The following is a 26,354-nucleotide window of genomic DNA, read 5'->3' on the forward strand; positions in this document are numbered from 1 at the left end:
CTGGGAGTGGATCTGTCAGCGGATGGAACCATGGAAGCGGAAGTGGATCATAGGGTGGGGGAGGGGGCGAAAATTTTGGGAGCCTTGAAAAATGTGTGGAAGTCGAGAACACTATCTCGGAAAGCAAAAATGGGTATGTTTGAGGGAATAGTGGTTCCAACAATGTTGTATGGTTGCGAGGCGTGGGCTGTGGATAGAGATGTGCGCAGGAGGATGGATGTGCTGGAAATGAGATGTTTGAGGACAATGTGTGGTGTGAGGTGGTTTGATCGAGTAAGTAACGTAAGGGTAAGAGAGATGTGTGGAAATAAAAAGAGCGTGGTTGAGAGAGCAGAAGAGGGTGTTTTGAAATGGTTTGGGCACATGGAGAGAATGAGTGAGGAGAGATTGACCAAGAGGATATATGTGTCGGAGGTGGAGGGAACGAGGAGAAGAGGGAGACCAAATTGGAGGTGGAAAGATGGAGTGAAAAAGATTTTGTGTGATCGGGGCCTGAACATGCAGGAGGGTGAAAGGAGGGCAAGAAATAGAGTGAATTGGAGTCATGTGGTATACAGGGGTTGACGTGCTGTCAGTGGATTGAAGCAAGGCATGTGAAGCGTCTGGGGTAAACCATGGAAAGCTGTGTAGGTATGTGTATTTGCGTGTGTGGACGTGTGTATGTACATGTGTATGGGGGTGGGGGTTGGGCCATTTCTTTCGTCTGTTTCCTTGCGCTACCTCGCAAACGCGGGAGACAGCGACAAAGTATAAAAAAAAAAAAAAAAAAAAAAAAAAAAACTTCAACTTATGAGGAGACAAGTTCTGACTTGGTTTTTCCAGAACTTACATGTGCACATAACAGCAAGGCAAGGCATCTGGCTCTTTTCTGTTTGCTTTTCCACTGCACTTGTATCCCCATAATGTTGAATAATGATGAACATGGCAGTAATGACTGTGCAGACACACAAATGAAGATGATACTTCAAGATAATACAATGTATGTCTTGGATAGTTTTGCAGATGCTATGGCATGAACCAAAGTAGCCATCCTTGAGCCAGCCAAAACATTTGCTTTTCCTGGTAATAACATGGTCATTCATACAAATCACGAACATTGGAAATTATTGCACTATTTCTCCAGTTTTCTAGATACAGTAATGAAACTGAAGAGACAAGCATGCATGTAGAACAAAGGCTGATGGCAATGTCACAGGACAATGCAAGTAATAAATGGTACCCAATTACAAGTAATGAAATGTTCAGATTTATGCATTTCTCTGATAAACTGTTATTTTCCCTTATTATTTCTGATATCTTTTTACAATGTAAAGTTTTCTCTTCTTACAATAATCTCTGAATTCATTGAGATAACTCACAGTAACTAAGTACATCATTATGTAGTTTTTTCTAAATATCAACATTTCAAACAAAATATTTTGCATATTGCTTCACCTGAATATACACATTTCAAAACTAAATAAAAAACAATGAATTTCAGAACACTGATAAAATAAGGATAAGGGAAAGGGTCAGCCCCCATGGTTCTATCTGTTACCTAGCACCTAAAGCACTTCACTTCTTGCTGGTCCTCCTAAGTCAAATTCACAATAACACTGTCATAACATTCTGTCTCAAACCCCTTGCACCTTTCTATCTTACTTTTGCTAACATTAACTATCAATTTCCTGCAATCACAAACTTTCCTGAATTCAGACAGCTTCTGGAGTTTCACTGAATATGCCATCAGAGCTGTGTGTGTCATCTGCAAAGAAGAACCAACTCATCTCCCACCCCTAATCCTCCACCCCTAGCATATCATACTGGAAACTCTCCTCCTGCTCCAAGAACCTCATATCTACTCCCCTTACTACCCCATCCATGAACAAATCAAACAACCATAGTGACACCACACACTCTTAATGCAGACCCACCTTCATCTAGAACGACTCATCCTCCCACATTCCTATTCACACACATGCCTCACTCTCCCAGAAATTCTCCTAACAGCATTTAAAAGCTTTCCTTCCACACCATATATTCATATTACCTTCCATAATGTCCTTTTCTCAACCCAGCATGGCCTTCCATTTCTAATACTGATTAACAGCTAAACCCATCTCTGAGAAGATTTACAGTATGACTGTAATCTGTACAAATGAAATATCACAAAGTCTTACCAGGTATGGGAAGGCCGCCATTCTCAGACTCCTTGGTGGTTTCTACTCGGGCTACGTACACCAGGTGGCATATATCTGGCTCAATACTATTGTAACACTGACCATTAAATGTATTGTAGAACATGTCTGCATCACTCTGAAAGGTTAAGAGCATTCACAGCAAATAATTCTGTAACACATAAAGCCAAAATAAGTTAAAATTTTTCCACCTGTGAAGTGAGGTAAAGTCTGAAACAGTAATGATTAATTTGGTAAAAATATTCTCAAGCATTAGACAACAGAATTTTGACAAATTACAAAATCAAAGCCAAGCCATAAATCTGAAGATATGTAAGGATACTGTAGTGAGGTAGACTCTCACTACAAGATATGACTGAGTAAATCATCTTTAGAGCATAAGAGACCTCTTGTAACTGTACATCAACCAATAACATCAGCTATGACAAATGCCAAGCCAGCAAGAGATTGAAACACTCTGGATGAAATGATTTCAAATCGTTAAGAAAACTACTTAACAGATGCCAAATAACCAATCATAAATTGAAAAACAAACATGTATAGCAATGCATTACCCCTTATACCATGCAAGTACCAGCCACAGCTTTCTTTAACTTAAAGACTGCTTTTGCTGCAGTGGAAATCTTGACAGGTATCACTATGTGGGTGGGTGCAAAAACAGTCAGATGGCTGACACAATTCTTAATTTGAAAAAAGCCTGACATGCTTCAAAGATGATATTCTCCAAAAAAATATTCTAGATGGTTATATTCTAACTGCTACTATGGATGTGACTTTGGCTTTAAATTAATTGCTACAAGAGTTTTAAACTCTACTTGCATCTTGACTCACTTGTGTTCTAAACTTTATGAGAACCATATACTGGTTAGGTGTGGGATCACGGATGATTCGCATATGTTGTATTACAGAGTAACAGGGAGCAGTAAACTGCAACAAGTCATGGAGTGTCATAGATGTTGGCACTGCTAGCATGCACAACATCTCTGATCGTAACTCTGTCTCATCCAAACTTGTCTTGGTGCTGTAAATTTAAATGAAACTATGAGTGACCTGTACAAAAATATAACATTGTACCATGAAGCTCCAGGTATGTGTACCAAGGGATTATCTCACAGGGAATCATATAAACATATATAGTAAATTCATTCATTTATTTTGAAAAGACTCTGGAGAAATTCATGCATACTTTTCTTTATAGAGATGAAGTATTCCATGTGTTACATCGACCATGGGGTTCCCCGAGACAAAAGTAACTCGATCTTTTACAGAACGGCCTCTTCTACCACTGCTGCCATCTTCACTCAGTCCTGGAGTACCTATTGGGAGATAAAATAAAGATAAAAAAAAGTTCACTAAAAAAAATATTCTATCTATATTTCTGATGCTCATTCCCACCAGGAATTCCCTTAACTTGGTGGCCACTTGAAAAGAGTCTCCATAACCGGTAAACTCCAGTGCCACTTCTTAGTCTTTTGTGCCTCACACTTAGCAGGCCATTAGCAGAGGGCAAATTTAGTGTAGTGTTTCCAGAGGCTCCTACCTAATGTCCCTACTGACCACTTCTAAATGTGTCTGCCTAATTTTCAACTAAAATATATCTGTGTATAACAAGATTTATTATACAAAACAAAAACCACTTCATTAGAGTTGACTTCTGCCAGTGGCCTGTTAGGGGTGAGGCACTTAGGCTAAAGGGCCACACTGGAGTTCACCAGTTAAGGAGACTTTTTTGTCGTGGTGATCTCCTTGAGGAAGTTCTTGGAGGTAACAGATGTCAGAGATACGGATGATATAGATTGAGAGACAGAACAAAAAATCAAATAAGTAATAAATTTTTCGACATAGAAAAATAAACAATGAAGCAGGCACAGTGGCAATTTGATATTAAAGCCTTACTTCCACACTTTTAAGCATACTGTGCTGAAAAAATCTATAAAAATTCTATGCATTATCAGGTTGAAAGTAGAGAACAAAATAAACCACTGGTGTTATTTTCTTTCCCAGTTATATGAATACCTTTGAAACAATATTATTATACTTAATCGCTGGTTCCCGCATCAGCAAGGTAGTGCCAGGAAACAGACGAAGAATGGCCCATCCACTCATATACACATATACATACATATACACATCAACATATAAAAATATACATACACAAACATATACATATATGCACATGTACATATTCATACTTGCTTGCCTTCATCCATTCCTAGCACTACCCCTCCCCACAGGAAACAGCATCATTGCCCCCTGCTTCAGCGAGGTAGTGCCAAGAAAACAGACAAAAAGGCTGCATTCATTCACACTCAGTTTCTAGCTGTTATGTGTAATGCACCAAAACCACAATTCCCTATCCACATCCAGGCCCCACAGACCTTTTCATGGTTTACCCCAGACATTTCACATGCCCTGGTTCAGTCCACTGATAGCACATCAACCGCCAGTACACCACATCATTCAAATTCACTCTATCCCTTGCACACTTCTCACCCTCCTTATGTTCTGGCTCTGATCACTCAAAATCTTTTTCACTTCATCCCTCTACCTACAATTTGGTTTTCTGGTTCTCCTTGTTCCTTCCATCTCTGACACAAATATCCTCTTTGTCAACCTTTCCTCAATCATTCTTTCCCTAAGTCCAAATCATTTCAATACACCCTCTTCAGCTCTCTCAACCATACTTTTTATTACTACACATCTCTCTTACCCTTTCATTACTTAATCAAACCACTTCACACCACATACTGTCCTCAAACATTTAATTTCCAACACATCCTCCCTACTCCATATAACCCCATGTATAGCCCATGCCTCACAACCATATAATATTGTTGGAACTACTATTCCTTCAAAACATACCTAATTCTGCCCTCTGAGACAAAGTTCTCGTTCCACACATTCTTCATTGCTCCCAGGACCTTCATCCCCTCCCCCACCCTATGACTCACTTCTGCTTCCATGGTTCCACTCCCTGCCAGTGTTCTAGATGTTGCTAAAATAGTCCATAAGGATTAATATACAAGGATTAAGTTAAACTTTCATCCTTTGAATGTCAAAGGGGGTAATTCTCATACATTCTGCCCAGCTTTGTGGCAATTAGATGAAGTTTAACCCCTCTATGCAAGAATTCCTTCAGATGTTCACAGAGCTCAATCCATGGTTAAGAAACTAAAGGCCACAAGAGAAAAATATATAAAAGCTTGTGGCATGAAATTTTTACAGACTGATGGATAGTTTGACAGAGAAATAGAGAGTTGAATGGAAAAATATCACAATATTCCTAGATTTTGTTTGGGGGTGCAATAAAACTGAGAGGAATTAATTCATAGTTAATCAGAGCACTAATGATTACTATGTAAAGCTTTGCAACATCAACACAGCAAACTTATTCTATGTGCATAGGTCTACCTCACTTTATATCTGTTCTGTATATTCATGCTAACCTCAATCCTACCAATTTTGATATACTTTATATATTAGCAGATTTTCATGCATTAAAACAATGGTATACAAAGAAATCTGACACTATAATACCACACTAAGAGACATGCAGAAATCCAGTACCATTATAATAAATACCCTGCCATATGGTTAGGTATGATGAAAATTGGATTACAATTCCATCTTACATTACACACCTTCTTTACTACTAGATGCACCTGGTGTGGATTCCTTACTAGTTCTAGGTAGTACTCCACCAGAGCTCAGAGTTCCCAACTCTGTTCGAGTTTCTGCAGTTGGTTTATCTACTGAGCCACACTTAGCTTTGTGGTCCATATCAAAATTTTCTTCTTTGCTGCTTGATATTGTTATAGCCTGAAATAATCATAAGGGTATTTATAATAAAATGTCAAACTAAAATAAATTTTCTAAATTTTTTTCACACTTATCTACTCTTTCCTGCATAGTAAGGTAGTGCTAAGAACAGATGAAATACAGCCTATGTTGCTTACATCCACTTCCCAGCTGCCCTTTATAACACACCAATACCACAGATCTATTTGATGATCTCCCTAAAAGCACCAAATACCTTGGTTCAGGCCAAATACAGCACATCACCCTTGCTCACCACATCACTTCAAACTGTCCTATCCCATGCATGACTAACAATTTCCTGCACACTCAAACCCTGATCACCCAGTGTATCATTTACTCCATCCTCCCCACCCCATCCTTAGTGTCCCCTTTCACCTTGTTCCCTCCACTTAGCCTCCACTTATACCCACTTAGCCTCTCCTCACTCATCCAGTCCATATGTCCAAACCATATCAACAAATCTTCTCTAAGTTCTCTCAACCTTACTCTTTCTTCTACCACTTCTCTCTCTTGCCGTTACATCTCACTCAATCAACCCTCAAGCACTTCTTTCCATTTTCTTTTTATACTTAAGGACCATACAGCACCGTTGGAACTACTGCACTATAATATCAAACATACCCATTTGTGCCCTAACAGACAGCCTCAATGCATTCATAACTTTGGCTCCCTTGCTTACCCTATGATTCACTTTAACTTCCATAGTTACATTTACTGTTATATCTTTGATGTATTTGCTACCACCATCCTATTTCTGGTGCTGCCAACTGCCTCCTTGATGTTTGGGTTTGCAGCTAATTAGTTTCTCAGTTTGCTCATCCTCAGCTATATTTATCATCAGCTCAATCAAGTACATCTCTTCTTGCTGTTCCTAACATGAATGAAGTACCTCTACTTTCAAGATGGATGATGCAGACATCACTCAAATACTTTCTGCCCTAATCATGGAGTTTCTTTTTATACCTGTCAGTTTTAAGCTTGGACTATTTTTGCTTTCCTCCAAACTTAAGGTTTTCCAAAACATTTTAACAAGTGATAAAAAATGGCCTTATGAATTAATTCAGCAAAATGATAAAAAGGCTAAGGCATCAAAAAAAGAAAACGAACAAGCAACTGTAATTCCTTTAAGTTTTCTGAGCAGTATGACAGTATGAGGGCCTGGTTTTAAGCCTGTTCTTTCAAGTAACTGTCATCCTGTATCAAACTTCATCTTACTTCTTTCAAAGCCAATGTGCATTTATGTTTGCTGCTATTACATGCACAGGCATGGCTGCCAGATGTGTGCTCTGATTTAACCTCCTTCCACTATGGTGTTAATGGGTAACTGATAGCTGAGGCTGAAATATTACTACTGCTGACATATGTTATCATTATATAGCTCAAAGCCACTAGAGAACTTCTGAAGCAAGGTGGGAATTATAAGCATGTATCTCACGTCTCATGTGTACAAGGTACATGGGTAAGGCTGAAAGGGTTAGACAAAAGAACTATTAACACAAAGGAAAAAAGCAATAAAGATAAAAGTCATATTCATGTATCACTGGAACCTGTGGTACTAGAAGATACATCCACACTTGGGCTAAAAACTTTAATGATAACAATAACATCTTTAAAATCATCCTCCCCAACCCACAGGTGAAACAGACTGGTTCTCCTGGGGTAGCAAAGTTTTAGCTCTGAATTAACATAATGAAATGAGTAAACCCCCCTCCCCCCCAAAAAAAAAGAAAACCAAGTAAGACCTCAATGATGTGCTCCTCTTCAAGTGTTGTAACAGTAATCTGAGTGGGTTCTCTACGGCCTCGGTGTATAGACAACAATGTGTCTGTCACTAATGGGGGCCACTCTGATGGACTAGCCTCACGGTCTGATGCACAATGACTATTGCAGGATCGAAGTGCTGTAAATAAAGGGCAATGTTTATAAATTCTGAGAGGAATGAAAATTCTATCAATCTATGACATCTAATTCTGTTCCCATTTACATGACATGGATGAACAACATATAGTCTCTGTCTACTTAAACATATCCAGAACTATGTCCAGCATGCTGATGAACAGAAGCTTCCACAACAATATATGCATTTCTTAATCTTTCAAAATATGAACATAAGCACTTCTTAACATTTCATTCTGCACAATAATCACCTTTACCATGTAAGGGTGATGTCCCCATTTACACATCCACTTTCACAAGCAACATGCCTCCACAGTGCACTAACAAAAATGTAGGTTTTGAAGTTGAATTTTTTTTTTTCACTCCCCCATAGTGTCCCTCAAGTATGAACAACCTTGTCCGCAGTCAATGTCTGTAAAATGAAGTCACCCTTGGCCAGCCAGCAACCCCCCCAAGGCTGACATCATCCTGCCTTCCAAAAACTTACAAAAGCTGGGACCTCCCAAATCACAAGCACCAATTATAGGCAGCAGCTGAGGGTCCAGAGAAACAGTTTTTCATACAGTGATGGGAAGGCAAAGACATGTTACATGAACCAATAAAAATTGCTCGTGGTACACTGTCACGGAAAGAATAAGCTTTCAAACCTCCATCTGTCTCACAGTCTGTCTCATGGGCATGAAAACATATACACAACAAAAAGGGGAAATATAATTGAAAAACTCTCTCCTTGTAACACATAAATAGTAATCACAGTCAGCACTGCAGTAGTTTTCAAGTTCCCCTCCCTAATCCAGAGTAGTTTTTTCTTCCTGCCACACACAATCGAGGGTTGATGGAATTCAATCCACAGACAAAACCTCTTTCAAGCTTGAAATATAACCATCAACAACATGTAATTCACAAAACTCTTTTTTCTTAAAGAGTGCTATGCACTAACCCTCCCAAGTGAAAAAAAAAATCTTGTCATAAAGTAAGTTCAAGAGATGATGCTCCACAAGTATATCATTCTCTCTCTATGGTGTTCAAATGGGTACAATTACACATGGCTAAGCAATCACTGGACCCTGAGGTATTAGCTTACCACCACCACAACTAAGTGGTTGGGCCTTAAAATTAACTACTAGTGCATAATGTATTCACTGATGCAAAATAGGATGTTTGTAAACATCTACTTCAAGAAATACTCTTCCAAAAGTATCAAATATCTATTACATGAAAAATGATATCAATAAACAAAGATGACTTGGTAAGTCATCAATGTTTGACAGTCTTACCTTGATACTCAATGTGTTTGAGTGTCGGGCTGTCGTCAGCTGTTTCCAGTCTGAGCACTACTAGACTGACTGACATATTTCATTCCTTAACAGTACTTGTACAGGTAGGAATCTCAATCTTGGGACTGCAAATATCACGCTCTTTCCCTTTCTCCTTAACCCTGCAGTGTACGCAAGGCACCTCTTGATCCTGCCGTGTTTCCTACATTCCTCGTGAGATCATCCAATAATAAAGAGATTGATTTTGACGTGTGATGTAATGCCAATTCTTATTTGTGAAAATTCACCCAATGAGGAACTTTGTGATGTACTGTAACACTCACTTGTCAGTAGGTCTTATGGCTCCCCCTATATTTCAACCAATAGTAAACTTGTTTTCTATTTTGGAGCGCGTTGATTGGCTAACTTTTTCGTGCTCGGCTCGCTTCCCTGAGTTTCCTTCGTGACTCTTCAATGTAAACAGAAACCTTCTGACCAAAGGAAGGAGAGCACTTTCCTCGTTAAGATTCTAATGTCAAGTGTATACTGGTGATAGTTAATCAAAGCACATACAGTGTTTATCTTCCCGTGGAAAAAAATATAATTTTTAAGGTATAGCCCAAGAATGATCAGTATCGAAAATAGGAAATAGAATTTGAACCCCCCCCTCCCCCTGTAGCGTCTAACTTTGTCAGGATTATTTTATTTCAGGCTATACTTATATCAAAGGCATGACACTTCATTTATTAAGAGTGTTAGAGTGGTCGTGCATTGTCAAAAGTTACATAATTGGTAAATATGTAACAGAAGGGCAGCACAGAAGTAACGCGGTAATGAAAACAAGGCATGTCAGGGGACTTCAAACAGGTAGAAGTGATTTTGATAGGCGCGTTTGATATGTAAAGACATTAAAGTAACCCTGTAAGATGAGGATAATGTTCAAGTACAGTCTTGCCAACTTGTTAAAGTTGGAATTAAATCGTTAGAATTTCGATGCAGTGGCTCTTATCCGAGGAACTCATCTGGCTAATGCTTCCCAAAGTTCATATGTGGATTTTGGTGACTCAAACATTGACCATTATGATGCCTCCTTTTGAATAGCAAAGCAGTAGAACTCTCTTCCTCTTTTTATTTTTCTCTGTTATGATCTTTCTACTTTTTAGAATAGGTCGAGACACTTACAAAGGCTTGATTAATTATTATGTTCTTGATCTCTTTTTGAACTTTCAACTGAGATGGCCTTGATTTAGGCATGTTTTGCCTGTGTGTGGGGGTCAGAATATGAAAAAGAGTAAGTTACGGTAAGATTTAAGTTATGGTAAGATTTCTGTTTAGGTTCTCATTACTCACTGCTCAATGGAGTATGAGGACCACAGTGGAAATAAGTGTACATAGATACTTTATGTGCTATCATTGGTTGAATATCTAAATGTGTTCATTATTTATTTTGCCAAAATAAACTCACAACTCACTTGCTGTTAGCTTTGGATGCTGCTTGAATTTGGTTTGCAGTGCTAGCGTAGTCCAGAAAGAATATCGAATGATATTCGATAAGGCAACAGTAGTAAGGGTTATATATATTAAGAAGAATTTGAGTTTGATTAATGTACAAGTAGGTAAAACACTTGTTAAAAGTTAGCAAAACCTATGAAAACTGATTAAAGTCAACAAAACCTGTGGGAACTTCACCTAACATAGTAACCACAATATATATAGCCTGTTTAATGAAACTGGTCTGCTGCTGGGACTGCATGACTGTCTGTCATCGGTTTTTTAGAATTTGTACAATGCTAATTATGGATGTGACTGGTATTTTTCAATTAGAATAGTGAACGAAAATTTCCTATGGCTGTGTCCACAATTAATCTTGATTTCACTCAGTAAAATATAATGCTCAAAGTCATGCTGTACATTTTTTTTCAGTGTTAGCTGACACAGCACAGGCAACTGAATGCCACCTTTTGAAAGTATATGGTGGACGGACAGTGTTTTTTTTTTTTTTTTGTATTCACTGTATATACAAGGTTAAGATATGTGGCAGTACACAAATAGTAGTCACAGTATTGCCTTTTCTTTTCCTTTTCTTATAGCCATCTGCTTTAGCTGTGAAAGACTAATGTTGTGGGAGGATGTCAGTTCCATTCCAAGGCTGTAAGACTGAAATTATTTTCTCTAAATCTGTGTATAGTAGCACATGTACAAGGTTGTATGTCAGGTTTTCTCTCATTTTTTGTTTTTTTGTTTCTTTACTACTTAATGTATTTCATTCACCAGGCAGCAGAACATGGATGGTGATGATGCTATAAAAACTCCTGTTGAGGAGGTCAGTGGTGGATGGTTACATCAACTGGTTGTTTATGCTGCAAGGTAAGGCCCTTTTTATATTTTTTTTACCATTTCTTGTTATCCGAAAAAACAAGTGATAGAAACGTTTAATAAATGTCAGAGGATACAGGGATGGAAATGCCAAAAAATATGCAATCAAGATTTGGGGTGATAATCACTGTAGAAATATCATCCCTGCATGGTACTGTTTTTGAGACGGGAATGTCACTTAATATAACATGGCATGTCATCTATTTTTCTTTCCTTTACTGGTTTGCCCCTTGGGTGTGAGCATTCCCCACACTTCAGTAACTACTAACCTTGGTAGTTGCATCTTCTTTATTTCGGGCTGCCTTTGACTTAAGCCTACCACAGAGATGATGTAACCAACCCACTACTTCCAGGGGACTGATCCTCCCAGAAGCTCCCAATTCTCTTACATCTCATATAATTGTGGAGGTGGGAATGTTCACTTGATATTTTCCTTTAACACCCTGGTTTTCTCATAGGCAGAGATATCTCTTGGATACTAAAGGGTGTTTGGACCTAATACCCTGTCTAACTTGAGGGCTAGCACTAGCTGCTGCTACCAAGGGCAGCAGCAGCTTGCTTGTTTTGGAACATCATCAACTAGAGTTCACTGGAGAGATGACAGTAGTTGATTATGTTTATATCTCTGGTGATCTTTCACTGTTCTCAGAATGTCTTTTGAGATCATCATTTTGAAGATTTGCTCAGGCTGGCATTCAGGTAAAAACTAATCAGAGTTCAAACCATGAATATGTTACAGCTGCACCAGGGTGCCATCAAGACTATAAGTTTTCCTCCTTTTGAGTGTGACTGTGGCATAATTAGTCATGTCTTCTCTTCCCCTTTTTGGTGTTACATAATGTTTTGCAAATATTTTATAAAATTTGAGGGCAAGTGAAAAGTCTAGCTTAAAAACGTGCTTTTCACAGGCCTTGAAGCAAACTTTTTGAAGATAATGGAATGGATTCCAAAAATGAAATATGGTTTAGCTTACAGAAGAGAAAGATTATAGAGGATTAAATGTATGAATACTTTAATCAAAAGTGATGGGATGGAAGCTTAGATATCATAGACATGTTGATTCATATTTAGGTTGCCAAAGTTAGATCTAAGAGTAATGACATGAATGAAATATGGTTTGGTCAGGTCAGTAAATAATAGGAATCATGCAGCCGTCACCACTGTCAGATTGCAAAACATGAGTCCCAAATTGAGAAAAGTTTCGAGGTTTGCAAGTGATTGGGGTAGATTTTCTGGATATTTTTAAGAGGTTGGGATAAGTTTTCTTGGTGTTTGCTAGTGGTTTGGATAGATTTTCAAACACATGTTTGTTGAGCTTATGGGATGTAGAGGGATGAACAAAGAAATCAGAGGAAGAAAATGTTTTATGAAGGAATTATTTATTAAAGAAGGGTTTCTCTGAGGAATTTGAATAGGAAGAGAAAATGAATGTGAAGAAAATGAATGCACAATTACACTGAATAATGTTTGGTTTATGTCTCGGGGGTGTTGTTATTAGGGAAAGGTTTGGTTATTCTTGAGCCATTAATCAGTATTGTACACTGAGATATCAGTGCTTTAAATGAGATGGAAATACTCTTTGCTGATTGCAGTGATATTTGATTTTTTGTTTTACAGAAATCCATGGGAATTTTGTTGGTACCTGCTCCTTTGTCTTTCCCCAATGTTTTTCATCTCAGCTATACTGTCTTGGAAACTGGCTAAGGCAATTGAGGCCCAAGAAAAGGTAATTTCTATGTTGTATTATTTATCATCAAAATATCTTTACATAGAGAAAGTGCTGTGCAAGTGAACTTTTATTTAAGAATTGATGGTCTGCCACAAACAGCATATTGGAAGTATAGATTACAGCAAAGAAAATATATTTATTGGATAAGAGTTATACATTCCCTACATTGAATATTAATTAACTTATTAACCATTAATAGAATATGTTGTAAAATTGGCTTTTACTGTAAATGATAATTACAAAGGACTGTTAGAAGCATTCTGTGAAACTACAGCTGTTTTCTCACACTGTGGTTTACCATCCAGGAAGTGCTACCATTGACATTGAGTTATTTATATACATTAATTCAGAATGTTAGTTTATGGATTATTCAACCAAGTTTAGCTTATATGCGATCATAAAATCCATGTGATACTTTGTGATTACAAATATCTTTGTAGAAGTGATTTATACCATTCATAAAGAACTACAGATCTGAATTTTTCTTCACTGCTGGTTTCTTTCTCCTTAATGAAACATTAATTTCATCAGGCACTTGCCAATGACAGTAAACCTTACTTTGGAAAGGCAAACAGTTTCAGAGCATTAAGATGCTCATTTCTTCGCAGCAGAAGTTGGTTTAGTCATTTGCTGGAATAACTTCTAACCAACTGTTTCTTGTAGGTTCTTTGGATGCATCCTACACAATGGTTACAAAGTTTAGGACAACCAAGTGATATGGGACTTGCAGTTCACTTCCACCTTCTTTTAAGGGTATACACATCCTTCCTTTAGAGGATCTCAACACAGCATTCAGTAATTGAGCCAAGTCATGCAGTAAAGAGCGATATGTCTTTCACTGCTTCAAAGCCTTTTTCTTGTTTTTGCCTGTTTAACTATCTGTGTGACAGAGAAAATTGCCAACACTATTTACAATTGCTCTCAAGAATACGTTGTACTTCACTGGTGATTTATAATTAGACAGGAATAGTTTGTTTAATCAGAAACCATTTGTAGATGGGAAATACTGAAAACATCAGTACTTATGTGATATGTGTTTTAATAATCTTTATCTTATATTTCTCTAGGATAAGAATCGTAGAGACAAGAGGAAAGCCAACATAAGCAAGGTGAAGCGTGGAAAAGCCAACTGATGGTCAGTTGGCAACAGGAGTCAATTCTTTAACTCTGATTTACAGACTAAGCATTTTAACTGTGATTTGGGTCATATAGTTTGTGGTACATGGGTGTATGAATGCCCAAAATAGAATTTATATTATGCTGCAGTGTTTCCAGTCATTTTGTATTGGATGATTTGTTTTTTATTTCTCAGTATTGATAGGATAGTGTATCAGAAAGTTCATAGATTTCTTGACAAAAATTAGGTGCACAAAAAATATAAATCTACTGTAATTTTCTACACTAAGGGAATCATTTTAATTGTCACAGATTGACTTCATATTGCTTAAAACAGTCAAATGAAATAGCCAAGGAAAATGCCAGTATTTAAAATTCCTGAAGCTCACCTTTTTCTGTGTTAGAAGTAAATAGATTGCATCTCATATTAAGTATTGTGTGGTTGACAGTTGAATAAAAAGGATATTCATTTCATACATGAAATGGTCAGCAAAGTGAGCAAGTAATTTGATAAAAGCACAGGTTAATATCAATTGAAGTCAAAGATTATTATCATTATTATTATTTTTCATAAATGTTTGCCACTGCATGCCATAGTGAGGTAGCATCAAGAACAGATGACTGAGCCTTAAGGGAAAAAATCCTCACGTGGCTCCTTGCTCTGTCTTTTCTTTTAGAAAGTCATACGGGAGGGGAGGATTTCCAGCCCCAGCTCCCTATCCTCTTAGTTGCCTTCTACAACATGTAGGGAATACAGGGACAGTATTCTTTCTCTCTATCCCAAGGGACTATTGTTATCATCATTATCATTATTTTGTCTGTTTTCCTGGCGCTACATTGCTGAAGCAGGGGGGAGTGATGCTGTTTCCTGTGGGGCGAGGTAGCACCAGGAATGGATAAAGGCATGTAAGTATGAATATGTGCATGTGTATATATGTATATGTCTGTGTACATGTATGTATATGTATGTATATATATATTTTTTTTTTATACATATTCATTTTTTCCCATGTTAGCAAGGTAGTTAAAGAACAGAGGACTAAGGTTCAAGGGGAATATCCCCATTTGGCCCCCTTCTCTGTTCCTTCTCTTGGAAAATTAAAAATGGAAGGGGAGGATTTCCAGCTTCCCGCTTATGTATGTATGTATATGTGTATGTGAGTGGGTGGCCCATTCTTCGTCTGTTTTCTGGTGCTACCTCACTGATGCAGGAAACGGCAATCAAGTATAATGAATAAATAAATAATTATTATTATTATTATTATTATTATTGTTATTATGGTTGAACAAGCAGAAGAGGGTGTGTTGAAATGGTTTGGACATATGGAGAGAATGAGTGAAGAAAGATTGACAAAGAGGATATATGTGTTAGAGGTGGATGGAACAAGAAGCTGGAGACCAAATTGGAGGCAGAAGGATGCAGTGAAAATCATCTTGAGCCATCAGGGCCTTATCGTACAGGAGGGAGAGAGGCATGCAAGAAAGAGAGTGAATTGGAACAATGTGGGATACAGGGGTTGATGCGCTGCCTGTGGACTGAACCAGGGGATGTGAAACGTCTGGGGTAAACCATGGAGAGGTCTGTGGGGCCTGGATGTGGATAGGGAGCTGTGGTTTTGGTGCATTAACATGACAGCTAGAGACTGAGTGTGAACAAGGGTGGCCTCTTTTGTCTGTTCTCCTGGCACCACCTTGCTGAAGCAGGGGGTAGTAATGCTGTTTCCTCAGGGTGGGATAGTGCCAGAAATGGATGAAGGCAAGCAAGTATGAATATGTATATGTGTATGTATATATGCATAGGTCTTTGTATGTGTATGTATATGTGTGTGTATGGGCGTTTATGTATATACATGTGTATATGTGTTTTGGATATCTGGGAGTGGATTTGACAGCAGATGGAACCATGGAAGCAGAAGTGAGTCACAGGGTCGGAGAGGGGGCGAAGGTTCTGGGAGCATTGAAGAATGTGTGGAAGGCAAGAACATTATCTTGGAGAGCAAAAATGGATATGTTTGAAGAAGTATTGGTTCCAACAATGTTATATGGTTGTGAGGCATGGGCTATATATAGGGTTGTGTGGAGGAGGGTGGATGAGTTGGTAATGAGATGTTTGAGGACAATACGTGATGTGAGGTGGTTTGGTCAAGTAAGTAATGAAAGGGTAAGAGAGATGTGTGGTAATGAAAAGTGTGTGGTGGAGAGAGCAGAAGAGGGTGTACTGAAATGGTTTGGTCACATGGAGAAAATGAGTGAGGAAAGATTGACAAAAAGGATGTATGTATCAAAGGTGGAGGGAACGAGGAGAAGTAGGAGACCAAGTTGGAGGTGGAAGGATGGAGTGAAAAAGATTTTGAGCGATTGGGGCCTGAACATACAGGAGGGTGAAAGGCTTTCAAGGAATAAAGTGAAATGGAACTATGTGTTATACTGGGATCGACGTGCTGTCAGTGGATTGAAACAGGGCACGTGAAGCGTCTGGGGTAAACCATGGAAAGTTTTGTGGGGCCTGGATGTGGAAAGGGAGCTGTGGTTTCTGTACATTACACATGTCAGCTAGAGACTGAGTGTGAACGAATGTGGCCTCTGTTGTCTTTTCCTAGCACTACTTCATGCACATGCAGGGGAAGGGGTGTGCCATTTCATGTGTGGTGGGGTGGCAGCGGGAATGGATGAAGGCTGAATATGTACATGTGTATATATGTATATGTCTGTGCCTGTATATGTATGTATATGTTGAAATGTATAGGTATGTATATGTGCGTGTGTGGGCGTTTATGTATATACATGTGTACGTGGGTGGGTTGGGCCATTCTTTCGTCTGTTTCCTTGCTCTACCTCACTAAGGTGGGAGACAGTGACAAAGTATAATAAATATAGATATATTATTATTATTATTATTATTATTATTATTATTATTATTATTATTATTATTGCCAAAATATATGGGAGAGTGAAAGGCATGCACAGTTTAGAGTGGATTGGAGTGAAGTTCTATACAGGGGTCAAAATGCTATCACTGGACTGAATCTGGGCATATGAAGCAACCAGGGTAAACCATGGAAAGGGCTGTTTTGCCTGGTTGAGGACAGAAAGCTTCAGTTTCAGTGCTTTACACGTGACAGCTAGAGAGCAGATGTGAGCAATGAGGCCTTTTTTGTCTGTTCCTGGCACTACTACGCCAATGCTTGAAATGGCAGACAAGTAGGAAAGAAAAAGAAAAAAATATTACTATAATAATTATCATCATTATTGTTATTATTATTATTATTATTTTGATATCATAATCATTCTTTTATACCTATTTCCCATTTCCCAAGGTAGCACTAGGAATGTATGACTGAGCCTTCCTGGTTTAAATCCTTACTTCCTCCTCCTGTTTGTTATTGTGGCCACTACAAAAGAGTCTTCATAACTGAACTACAGTGCTGCTTCTTAGCCTTTAGTGCCTCACCCTTAACAGGCCACTAGTAGATGGCAACTCTAGCGCAGTATTTTCAGAGGCTCCTACCTAATGTTTCCATCAACCATTATTACCTAATATGTCTACCTAATGTTCCAACCTACTCCTACTCAGTGCTCCGAGCCAATATTCCAACTTACTACTGAATGTTTCTACCTAATTTTCCTGTCTAATGTTCCTATCTACAGCTTCTATCTGTTGCTCCTATCATTTTGCCAAAAGGCAGGGCTTTTGCATGGCACTCACCACAAAAAACACTAGAGTTAAGGAGAATAAGCTCTGCGAGTTAAGGGTCAAACATTGTGTGACCAGGAGAGATTGTATGTTTCTGGACAGAATGCTAGCAGTCCATGTGTGGGTGAGACAGGAAGAAAAGAAAGAACCTTAAGACCCCTTTTATATGGCTCCTGCAGCTTTACAGCTGTGTTCCACACAGGAACAAGGTAAAGTAGGTTCTTTGGAAATGGAAAGGTCCTGAGTGATGGTTTACTCTTCTTATACACTGACAGTGATACAGCCTTGTTGACTGCATCTTCTTACTCATGGTGTTACCACTTGCAGGCAGGGTCCAGAACACGAAAGTCAAAGACATACCCTAAGGGATATTCACATAGGCTTATTAGGTGAGCACTTTATTACCTTTGGGAGTGAAGAATTGATTTTTTTGTTACTAAAAATTAGTCAGTTTTCAGAAGCTAGAATTATAAAGTGAACTTCTTTTATTAGATGTATAAATGAAAAGGTTATGCGTTTCAATTGGAAATAATTCTCTTACAAAACAAGTTGTCATATATATATGACTTGTCATTAAAAGTAACAACAGTGCCAAATGTAAGCTGTGCTGTCCTTCATTTTCAAATCTGTACAGTAATTCTTCATGTTATATGAGATCTGCAAGTTTAATGTACCAAAATTCTTACAAATAACATCAAGAAAAAGGGATGAAGGTCAATTATAAATAACTGTTTTTCTGCAGTACTAGAGGAGGGATGATTTTATTGATATCTATTCCCAATTCTCTGACATTTTTTTTATGGGAGGAACTATTTTGAGCACCAAAGTGTTGTGATCCTTAAAAATGAATCCACATGATTAATTTTTTTTCTGCATGTATTGCTTACAAAATATAAACAGTTCCAGAAAATGTGTTGTGTGAAAACATCTTTAATGGGGTCAGGGGAAAAAGAATACTGCTCGCATATATTCTGCATGTTGTGTAAGGTGACTAAGAGGGATGGGAGCTGGGGGCTGGAAATTCTCCCTCCTGTATTACTTTTCAAATGAAGGAACTGAGGAAAGAGCATAATGAAGGTCTTTTTTCCTCTAAGGATCAGACACTTGTTCTGGATACTACATTGCTCATGTGGGAAATAGCAAACATGCATAAAAGAAAAGAATGTGTGGAAGGCGAGAACATTATCTCGGAGAGCAAAAATGGATATGCTTGATGGAATAATGGTTCCAATATTGTTATATGGTTGTGAGGCATGGGCTATAGATAGGGTTGTGCGGAGGAGGGTGGATGTGTTGGAAATGAAATATTTGAGGACGTTATGTGGTGTGAGGTGGTTTGAGTAAGTAATGAAAGGGTAAGAGAGATGTGTGGTAATAAAAAGAGTGTGGTTTAGAGAGCAGAAGAGTGTGTGTTGAAATGGTATGGACACATGGAGGGAATGAATGAGGAAAGATTGACAAAGAGGATATATGTGTCAGAGGTGGAGGGAAGAAGGAGAAGCAGGAGACCAAACTGGAGGTGGAAGGATGGAATGAAAAAGATTTTGAGCAGTCTGGGCCTGAACATACAGGAGGGTGAAAGGCATGGATTGAACCAGGGCATGCCAAGCATCTGGGGTAAACCATAGAAAGGTCTGTGGGGCCTGGATGTGGAAAGGGAGCTGTGGTTTCGGTACATTACACATGACAGCTAGAGACTGATTTTGAACAAGTGTGACCATTTTTTGTCTTTTCCTGATGCCACATTGTTGAAAAAAGGGGGGGGGGGATGCTATTTCATGTGTGGCAGGGTGGCAATGAGAATGGATGAAGGCAGCAAGTATGAATATGTACATGTGTATATATGTATATGTTTGTGGAACAGAAGAAGGAGCCAAGTGAGAAATGTTCATCCTCCTTGAAGGTTCAGGCTGCAATGTCTAATTGTGTGTGAATCTATCCAAGGTGAGTTGTGGATCGGAGACTATTTTATGTGTGACAGGGCGGCAACAGGAATGGATGAAGGCAGCAAATATGAATATGTACATGTGTGTATATGTATATGTCTGTGGAACAGAAGGAGCCTAGTGAGAAGTGTTCTTCCTTCTTGAAGGTTCAGGCTGCAAAGTCTGAATGTGTGTGAATGTATCCAAGGTGAGTTGTAGATAGGAGACTATGATTTTGGTGTATTACACATGACAGTTTGAGAATGGATGTGAGTGAATGAGGCCTTTCTTCACCTATTTCTGGTGCTACCTTACTGAAGTGGGAAACGGCAGACTTGTAAGAAAGAATATATATATATGTGTGTGTGTGTGTGTGTGTTGATTTAATTTAGATATATAGTATTATCATTTAGCTGTTGGAAACTACCAAAGTTTGATGGATATGCAGTTTATTTATGCCCTGTGTATAATGTCCTAATGTTGTCTGTTATTTTTGTGTACTGGTAAGTATATGACAGCTCTTCATAATGGGAATTGGGAGAGCTGGTGAAATACTGCAATTGATGTATACTCCTCTTACATGGGTGCTCTTTGATTTTCATATTAAAATGAAAGCATCAAAATGTGTTATGTGTATGTATCAAAGTAAATAAGGCATATTTCCATTTGTAAAGGTACAGTTTCATAAATTTTATAGTTAGTGATAAGGAAGAATATTTACTTGTAATAACTATTATCAACATGTATTTAATTTGCCATTAGTACAGAGTGTGAAATGTCTGAAGTGGAAGTGTATGAACTAGTCATTAAGATTTTTTATTTGGCCATCCAAAAACTGATAATAGTTTTTTCAATTAACTAATATATGTTTAATTCATAAATGTTTTCATATTTTCCATGTAAATTCTAGATTGTTGCCTGATTTATGTCTGAATAAGTAGCAGTTTAGATTTTCAATGGAGTTTGAAGTAGTGTGTTGTATGTATGGGCTGGACTTGTTTTATCTTTATTGTTGTCAATGCATTCCACAATGAAGCTGTTTTTCAATTGCATAGGTGCACTGTGATCAGCATTTGCTTTTTATCTTTTAGTTTCCTTTTTTCCTTTCTATTTACTCTACAGGTTTAAGAGGGAAACCCATTAGTTAATGATATAAACCATTATTTCACTGAAAAACATATTTGTAATACTCTTTGAAAAAAATCAGAAATATAAAAAGCCTGCTTAATGTGTAAGATAATTCAAATGATTATAGAGTCTTAAAGTGTAATTATGGCCTAACTGAGCAAGTTATTTTAAATCAGTTGCAGAATGCTAGATGTAAGTCCTTCCTCATCAGAATTCAGTGCTTTTATGGTACTTCAATTAGCAAAGGGAAATTGAATATGAATTAACATACAGTTGATGTTTTGGTTTACATTTATGAAACTTTATTTTTCGTGTTTTTAAATATATTTGTATTGTTTTTTGATGTTTATGTACTGATTATTTGATTATCATATGTATACAATAATTTATTTAGCCAAATGAAGTACAATCTAATCTGCAATAAAGGAAAACAATTGTTTATTGACATAAGCTATTCCAATTTAAATCAAGAAAAGGTAGTTTCATGCACATTAATATAAGATACTTTTGCCCATGCAGTACTGATATTATGCCAGTGCAATCAAAAACATTTCTTTAACGATAGCTTGTGAAGAACAACCAGTAAAACTTTTGTCATAACAGTGTTGAGATGAATGAACAGTCTTAGTGAGATGCTATGTGAATTATAACAAACTTGAAAATTGGGATACAATTAGTTGATGTAACAGATGGTTTAGAATTTGATTATTTTTAAGATAATCTGATTGATGGGTTTAAATGAAATATGAATACTGCAATGTAAGGGTTTTAGATAAGATGAATTATTATGAATGCTCTATATTAATTTCGTTTTGCACTGCAGGAGCCTCTTGAAAGGTTCTGTGTAATTCTAGGAGTCTGGAAAGATTCTGAGTAATACTAGAACCCTTTCTTAGAAACTGGTCCGGGACCAATTAAGAATAGATAGATGAATTATTTTGAATTAGAAAATATTTATATAAATATAGTAAGATTTTCAATATTTGTATGGATCATGATGAAGTGCCTGAGGATTGGCAGAATGCATATATAGTGGCATTGTATAAATGCAAGGAGAACAAAGGTGAATGTTTGAATCACAGATGCATAAGTTTGTTGAGTGAACAACCTGTTAAGTAGTATGGAAGATAAACCTTAAGAAGTAGGATATGTATGTGATATTTATGGATATGGAGAAGGCATATGATGGGGTTGATAAAGATGCTAATTGGATGGTGCTACAAATGTATGGTGAGGGAGTAAAGCTATTAGAAGCAATGAGGAGTTTTAGCAAGAGAGTAAAGCATGTGTGCGAGTAGGTGGTTGAGGGGAGGTTGAGTGATTCCAGGTGAAGGTGGATCTGTGGGAGGATTGTATGATGTCACCATGGTTGTTCAGTCTGTTTAAGATTTAGGTAAAGAGGGATATCACTTTTGAAAACTCAGACAGCAAATGAGTAATGGTTGATTCCATTAAGATCAAAGGATAAAACTGACAAAAAGTTTGACCTGGGAGACAGGTGGGTCAGTTTCCTTACTGAAGGACCTTTTACTTTACTGTCTCTTACAATGAACTTAAAGTGGCCCTAGGTACAAGTGTAGTCATCATCCTAATATTATCACTTCATATTTTCTTACAACTGCCTTTAAAATTTTGTGTTCGTTTTCCTTCTTCACATAGTATCTAGCTAATGGGGGATTATAAAAGCTGTGCTTTGTGAGGAGGAGGCATCTTTCAAGGGGGTGACATAAAATTTAAATTATTCGGACAACACGGAAGTCCATGTACATACAGGTACAATTAGCAACTGTGTTTTTATTCTTGACATTTATTATGTAATAGCACTGATGAAATGAATTGTACATAAAACAAGTCATTGATATCTGTACTGCTTAGCAAAATTTGTATCTAAATGTTTATTTTTTTTTTATACATGATATCCTACACATAATATATTTTTGCCAATAGAAATGGTATCCATCATGCAGATACAACTTTATACTGCTAAGAAGAAACATCAGCTTTGCATTGTGTACACAGACATTTTATTCACAGCACCTTTGCCATCAACAGAATGGATAGGTGCCTATGGCTGCCAGATAAGTGAACTCCAGCATGGTACTGGATTTGTTTACAATTTGTACAGTGTCATGCAAGAAAAAGATCTTCAGCAAATATTAATTGCCCCTGGAGTCTCATTCAGCATGATACCTTTGAATGCCATCTGAAATTTTCCCTTCTGTGTTCATGAGGTGAAAACAGACAACTCATGGAGGTGCGACACTGTGTTCATTACATCTGGAGACCATGGGCATCTATCCACTCTGCTGATGTAGACATGAAAAAAGTTGCTGTCACTCTTAGCAAGCAGTATGTAATATTGGATAGCATTCTTGTGGATGATAAACTATGTAGACCATAACATGTGTCTTTTATACAAAGATCTAATCATGATAGAAAATTTTGGTAAGCAGTACAAATTTATATTATCTATAATTACCTGAGAGGACCAATTTCTAGGAAAGAGTTCTGGTGTTCCCCAGATCCTTTCTAAGAGTTTCCGCAGCCTAAGGCTGCATTACTTGCAGTACCATGGAAATGTAGACTCCCTCGGATTGAAAAGTTCTTTGACAAGACTCAGTGATACAGTGTAAGACTGTATTCTCATTGATAGAGTGTACTCTTGGTGATACAGCCAAGACTGTACTCTTAGTGATACAGTGCACTCTTGGTGATACAGCTTAGCCAAAAGGTGACTTTTTCACTACCCGTTTAATCTGAAGCAGGCAGATTCTGATAACTGATAAAGTATGAAGAAAAATATCCTTTTGTCAACCTCTCCTCACTTATTCTATCCATATGTTGAAACCATTTCAGCTCACCCTTTTCAGCTCTCTTAACCACACTCTCTTACCCTTTTATTACTAACTTGACCTAACCCCCTTGTCCTCAAACATTTCCAACACCAATATAATTGTTGGGAATACCATACCTTCAAACATACCCATTTTGGCTCTCCCAGATAGCATTCTTTCTTCCCACACATTCTTTAATGTTTCCAGAACCTTAAACCCTTCACCCACCCTATGACTCATTTCCAAATTCATAGTTCCATTTGCTGCCATTTCAACTTCGAGACATTTAAACCATTTCAATTTCATTTTTTTTTTCTATTCGAACTCACATCCTAACTAACCTGTCCCTCTATCTTGCTAAACCTAATAACCTAGCTTTTATTCACATATACTTTTAACTTCCCTCTTTCACGCACACTTCCAAACTCATTCACCAACTTCTGCAATTTCTTACTCCCATTTGCCACCAGTGGTGTGTCATCAGCAAACAAATGACTTCTTCCCAAACCCCTTCATCCCATAGAGACTGCATACTTTCCTGTATCTCCAAGACTCTTGCATTTACCTCCTTCACCATCCCATCCAGAAACAAATTAATTAGCCATTGTGACATACTCCTGCCAGAGGCCAACATTCTCTTGGAACCATCACTCTCCCCCAACTCACACACGCCTTACACCCTTAAAGAAAAGTTATCACTATTGCTAGCACCGTTCTTCCCACACCAAATATTCTAACTAGCTTCCACAATACATCTCTATCAACCCTGTCATATAACTTTTCCAGAGCCATAAACACCCCATTCAAATCCTGTTTCTCAAAGTGTTTCTTACACATTCTCTAGAGTAAACACCTAATTCACACATCCTCTACCACTTTTGAAACCACATTGTTCCTGGTAAATCTAATGCTTTGTAAATGCCTTCACCTTTTCAATCACCACTCTCCCATACAACTGATCAGGTACACTCAACAAGCTCAACAAACTCATACCTCTTAGGTTGAATACTCAACTAGTTCAGATGATTAATATAAAAGTACATCTCTTTCTCACTCAGGTAATTAATATAACATAATTCATTTATTTTTTCCTGCATGTAGCTTCCAGTATAGTTTCCCTTGCAACCTGCCTACCCTTCTGTCTTCTGGTGCTGGCAGACAGTACAACACTGGGTCCCAGGGACATCCATTGAAGACCATGTATTTACCTACTTGCTCTTGGGAACTGGCATGCGAGTGTAAAACCATTATCGTTCACACATACACCTCCCCCACACACACACATCTGTAACTTCGCTCTCCACAAAAGGAGTAAATAGAAGAAAATTACAAATGATCCCAATTTCCTTATTTTAGGGAGTAAATTTCATGGGCTTACAGTACAAATGGAAGGCGGAGATGCCAGGTATTGTACTTCTCCATAGAAATGACATACCTTTACAAAAACGAACTACAAACCCACAGATGCCATCTTCACAAACCTCAACCTGCAGAGTTATAGGCCAATCGTCATGGTTTAACTTGGTTTACAATTTTAGTTTTTGCATTGATCATTTTTGAAATTTTAAGATGGGAGGAAAATATTCCCGGCAGAGATGAACAGTAGTAGGAGAGTTTGGGGAAAAATATGGGTTTGGAAACAGTAATGGAGGGTAAAGAAACATGAGTAAAGAGGCAGGAAACAACAGTGGTGGAATATGAAACAATGGGAGCAAGGGGTATTAAACAATCGTATGGGAGAAAGAGGTAGAAAAAGGACTGGGTAAGGGGGAGGTGAAAACAGTGTGGAAGAGGCAACAAATTGTAGGGGAAGGAAACGATAGCAAGAGGAAAACAGTAGTGCTAAGACAACAACGGTGGATCAGGAACAAAAAAGTTGATACAGAAAACAACAGTGTAATAGAAAAAAACAGAAGTGGAAAAAACTGACTGACAAAGAACCATTGACACTAACTAGACAAGGGTCACTTTTGTAAGAGGGTGAGAGTAATGCCAGTAAAATAAAGAAACAGATATACACTTTACTTCCAGAAACAAATATGGAGCTATCGCAATACTTAGGAAGCCAGTCATCTACTGAATGAGACCTCAGGTAATGAAGAGCTGTGTATGGGTTGAGTTTGAGATATTGAGAAGTGCTGTGTGGAAGTTGTATCTTAGTGAAGGATTCTTATGATTTCTTTAATTGGTGTTTCTAATGTTGGAGAGATGGGTGTTGTCCAAATGCAGACAAGAAAGAGTAACTCGTACATGCCTAAGATTTGTAGTTTCAGATGGGTGTACATCCAATGGACTGGGGTTTAAGAATGAGTGGAGGGGGTGGCTGTTTAATGTTTGTTGAGTCATTGTCTTTTTTGGTCAATAAGAGCGGGATTTTAAGGTAAAGATTGTTGATGTAGGGGTA

General features: G+C 37.8%; 2 protein-coding genes across 4 annotated transcripts in view; one reads left to right on the forward strand and one right to left on the reverse strand.

Moving 5' to 3' along the window:
• Positions 1-26,354, reverse strand: part of LOC139760550 (BRCA1-associated protein-like) — a 158,272-nt gene that overhangs the window by 46,396 nt on the left and 85,522 nt on the right. The window contains exons 1-6 of one of the 2 annotated variants that reach the window (XM_071683881.1): positions 9,170-9,481; positions 7,739-7,896; positions 5,819-5,996; positions 3,364-3,493; positions 3,009-3,198; positions 2,160-2,295 (exon numbers count right to left, since the gene is read on the reverse strand). In XM_071683881.1, the coding sequence (XP_071539982.1) occupies positions 2,160-2,295; positions 3,009-3,198; positions 3,364-3,493; positions 5,819-5,996; positions 7,739-7,896; positions 9,170-9,245 (868 nt within the window). In that variant the 5' untranslated portion in view covers positions 9,246-9,481. Of the gene's footprint in view, positions 1-2,159; positions 2,296-3,008; positions 3,199-3,363; positions 3,494-5,818; positions 5,997-7,738; positions 7,897-9,169; positions 9,482-26,354 lie in introns of those variants that run through there. The other variant, XM_071683882.1, reaches the window with a different exon arrangement.
• Positions 9,613-21,555, forward strand: LOC139760553 (small integral membrane protein 15-like). 2 transcript variants are annotated; one of them, XM_071683885.1, is made up of 4 exons: positions 9,613-9,760; positions 11,423-11,515; positions 13,142-13,250; positions 14,321-21,555. In XM_071683885.1, exons 2-4 carry the CDS (start codon positions 11,433-11,435, stop codon positions 14,384-14,386), a joined length of 258 nt encoding a protein of 85 aa, XP_071539986.1. In that variant the 5' UTR covers positions 9,613-9,760; positions 11,423-11,432; the 3' UTR covers positions 14,387-21,555. The 2 variants fall into 2 exon arrangements, with proteins under 2 accessions (XP_071539986.1, XP_071539987.1); XM_071683886.1 differs by lacking the exon at positions 9,613-9,760 and adding an exon at positions 9,840-10,015.

Source organism: Panulirus ornatus, chromosome 37 (genome assembly GCF_036320965.1).
Source record: "Panulirus ornatus isolate Po-2019 chromosome 37, ASM3632096v1, whole genome shotgun sequence".
Classification (NCBI taxonomy): Eukaryota; Metazoa; Arthropoda; class Malacostraca; order Decapoda; family Palinuridae; genus Panulirus; species Panulirus ornatus.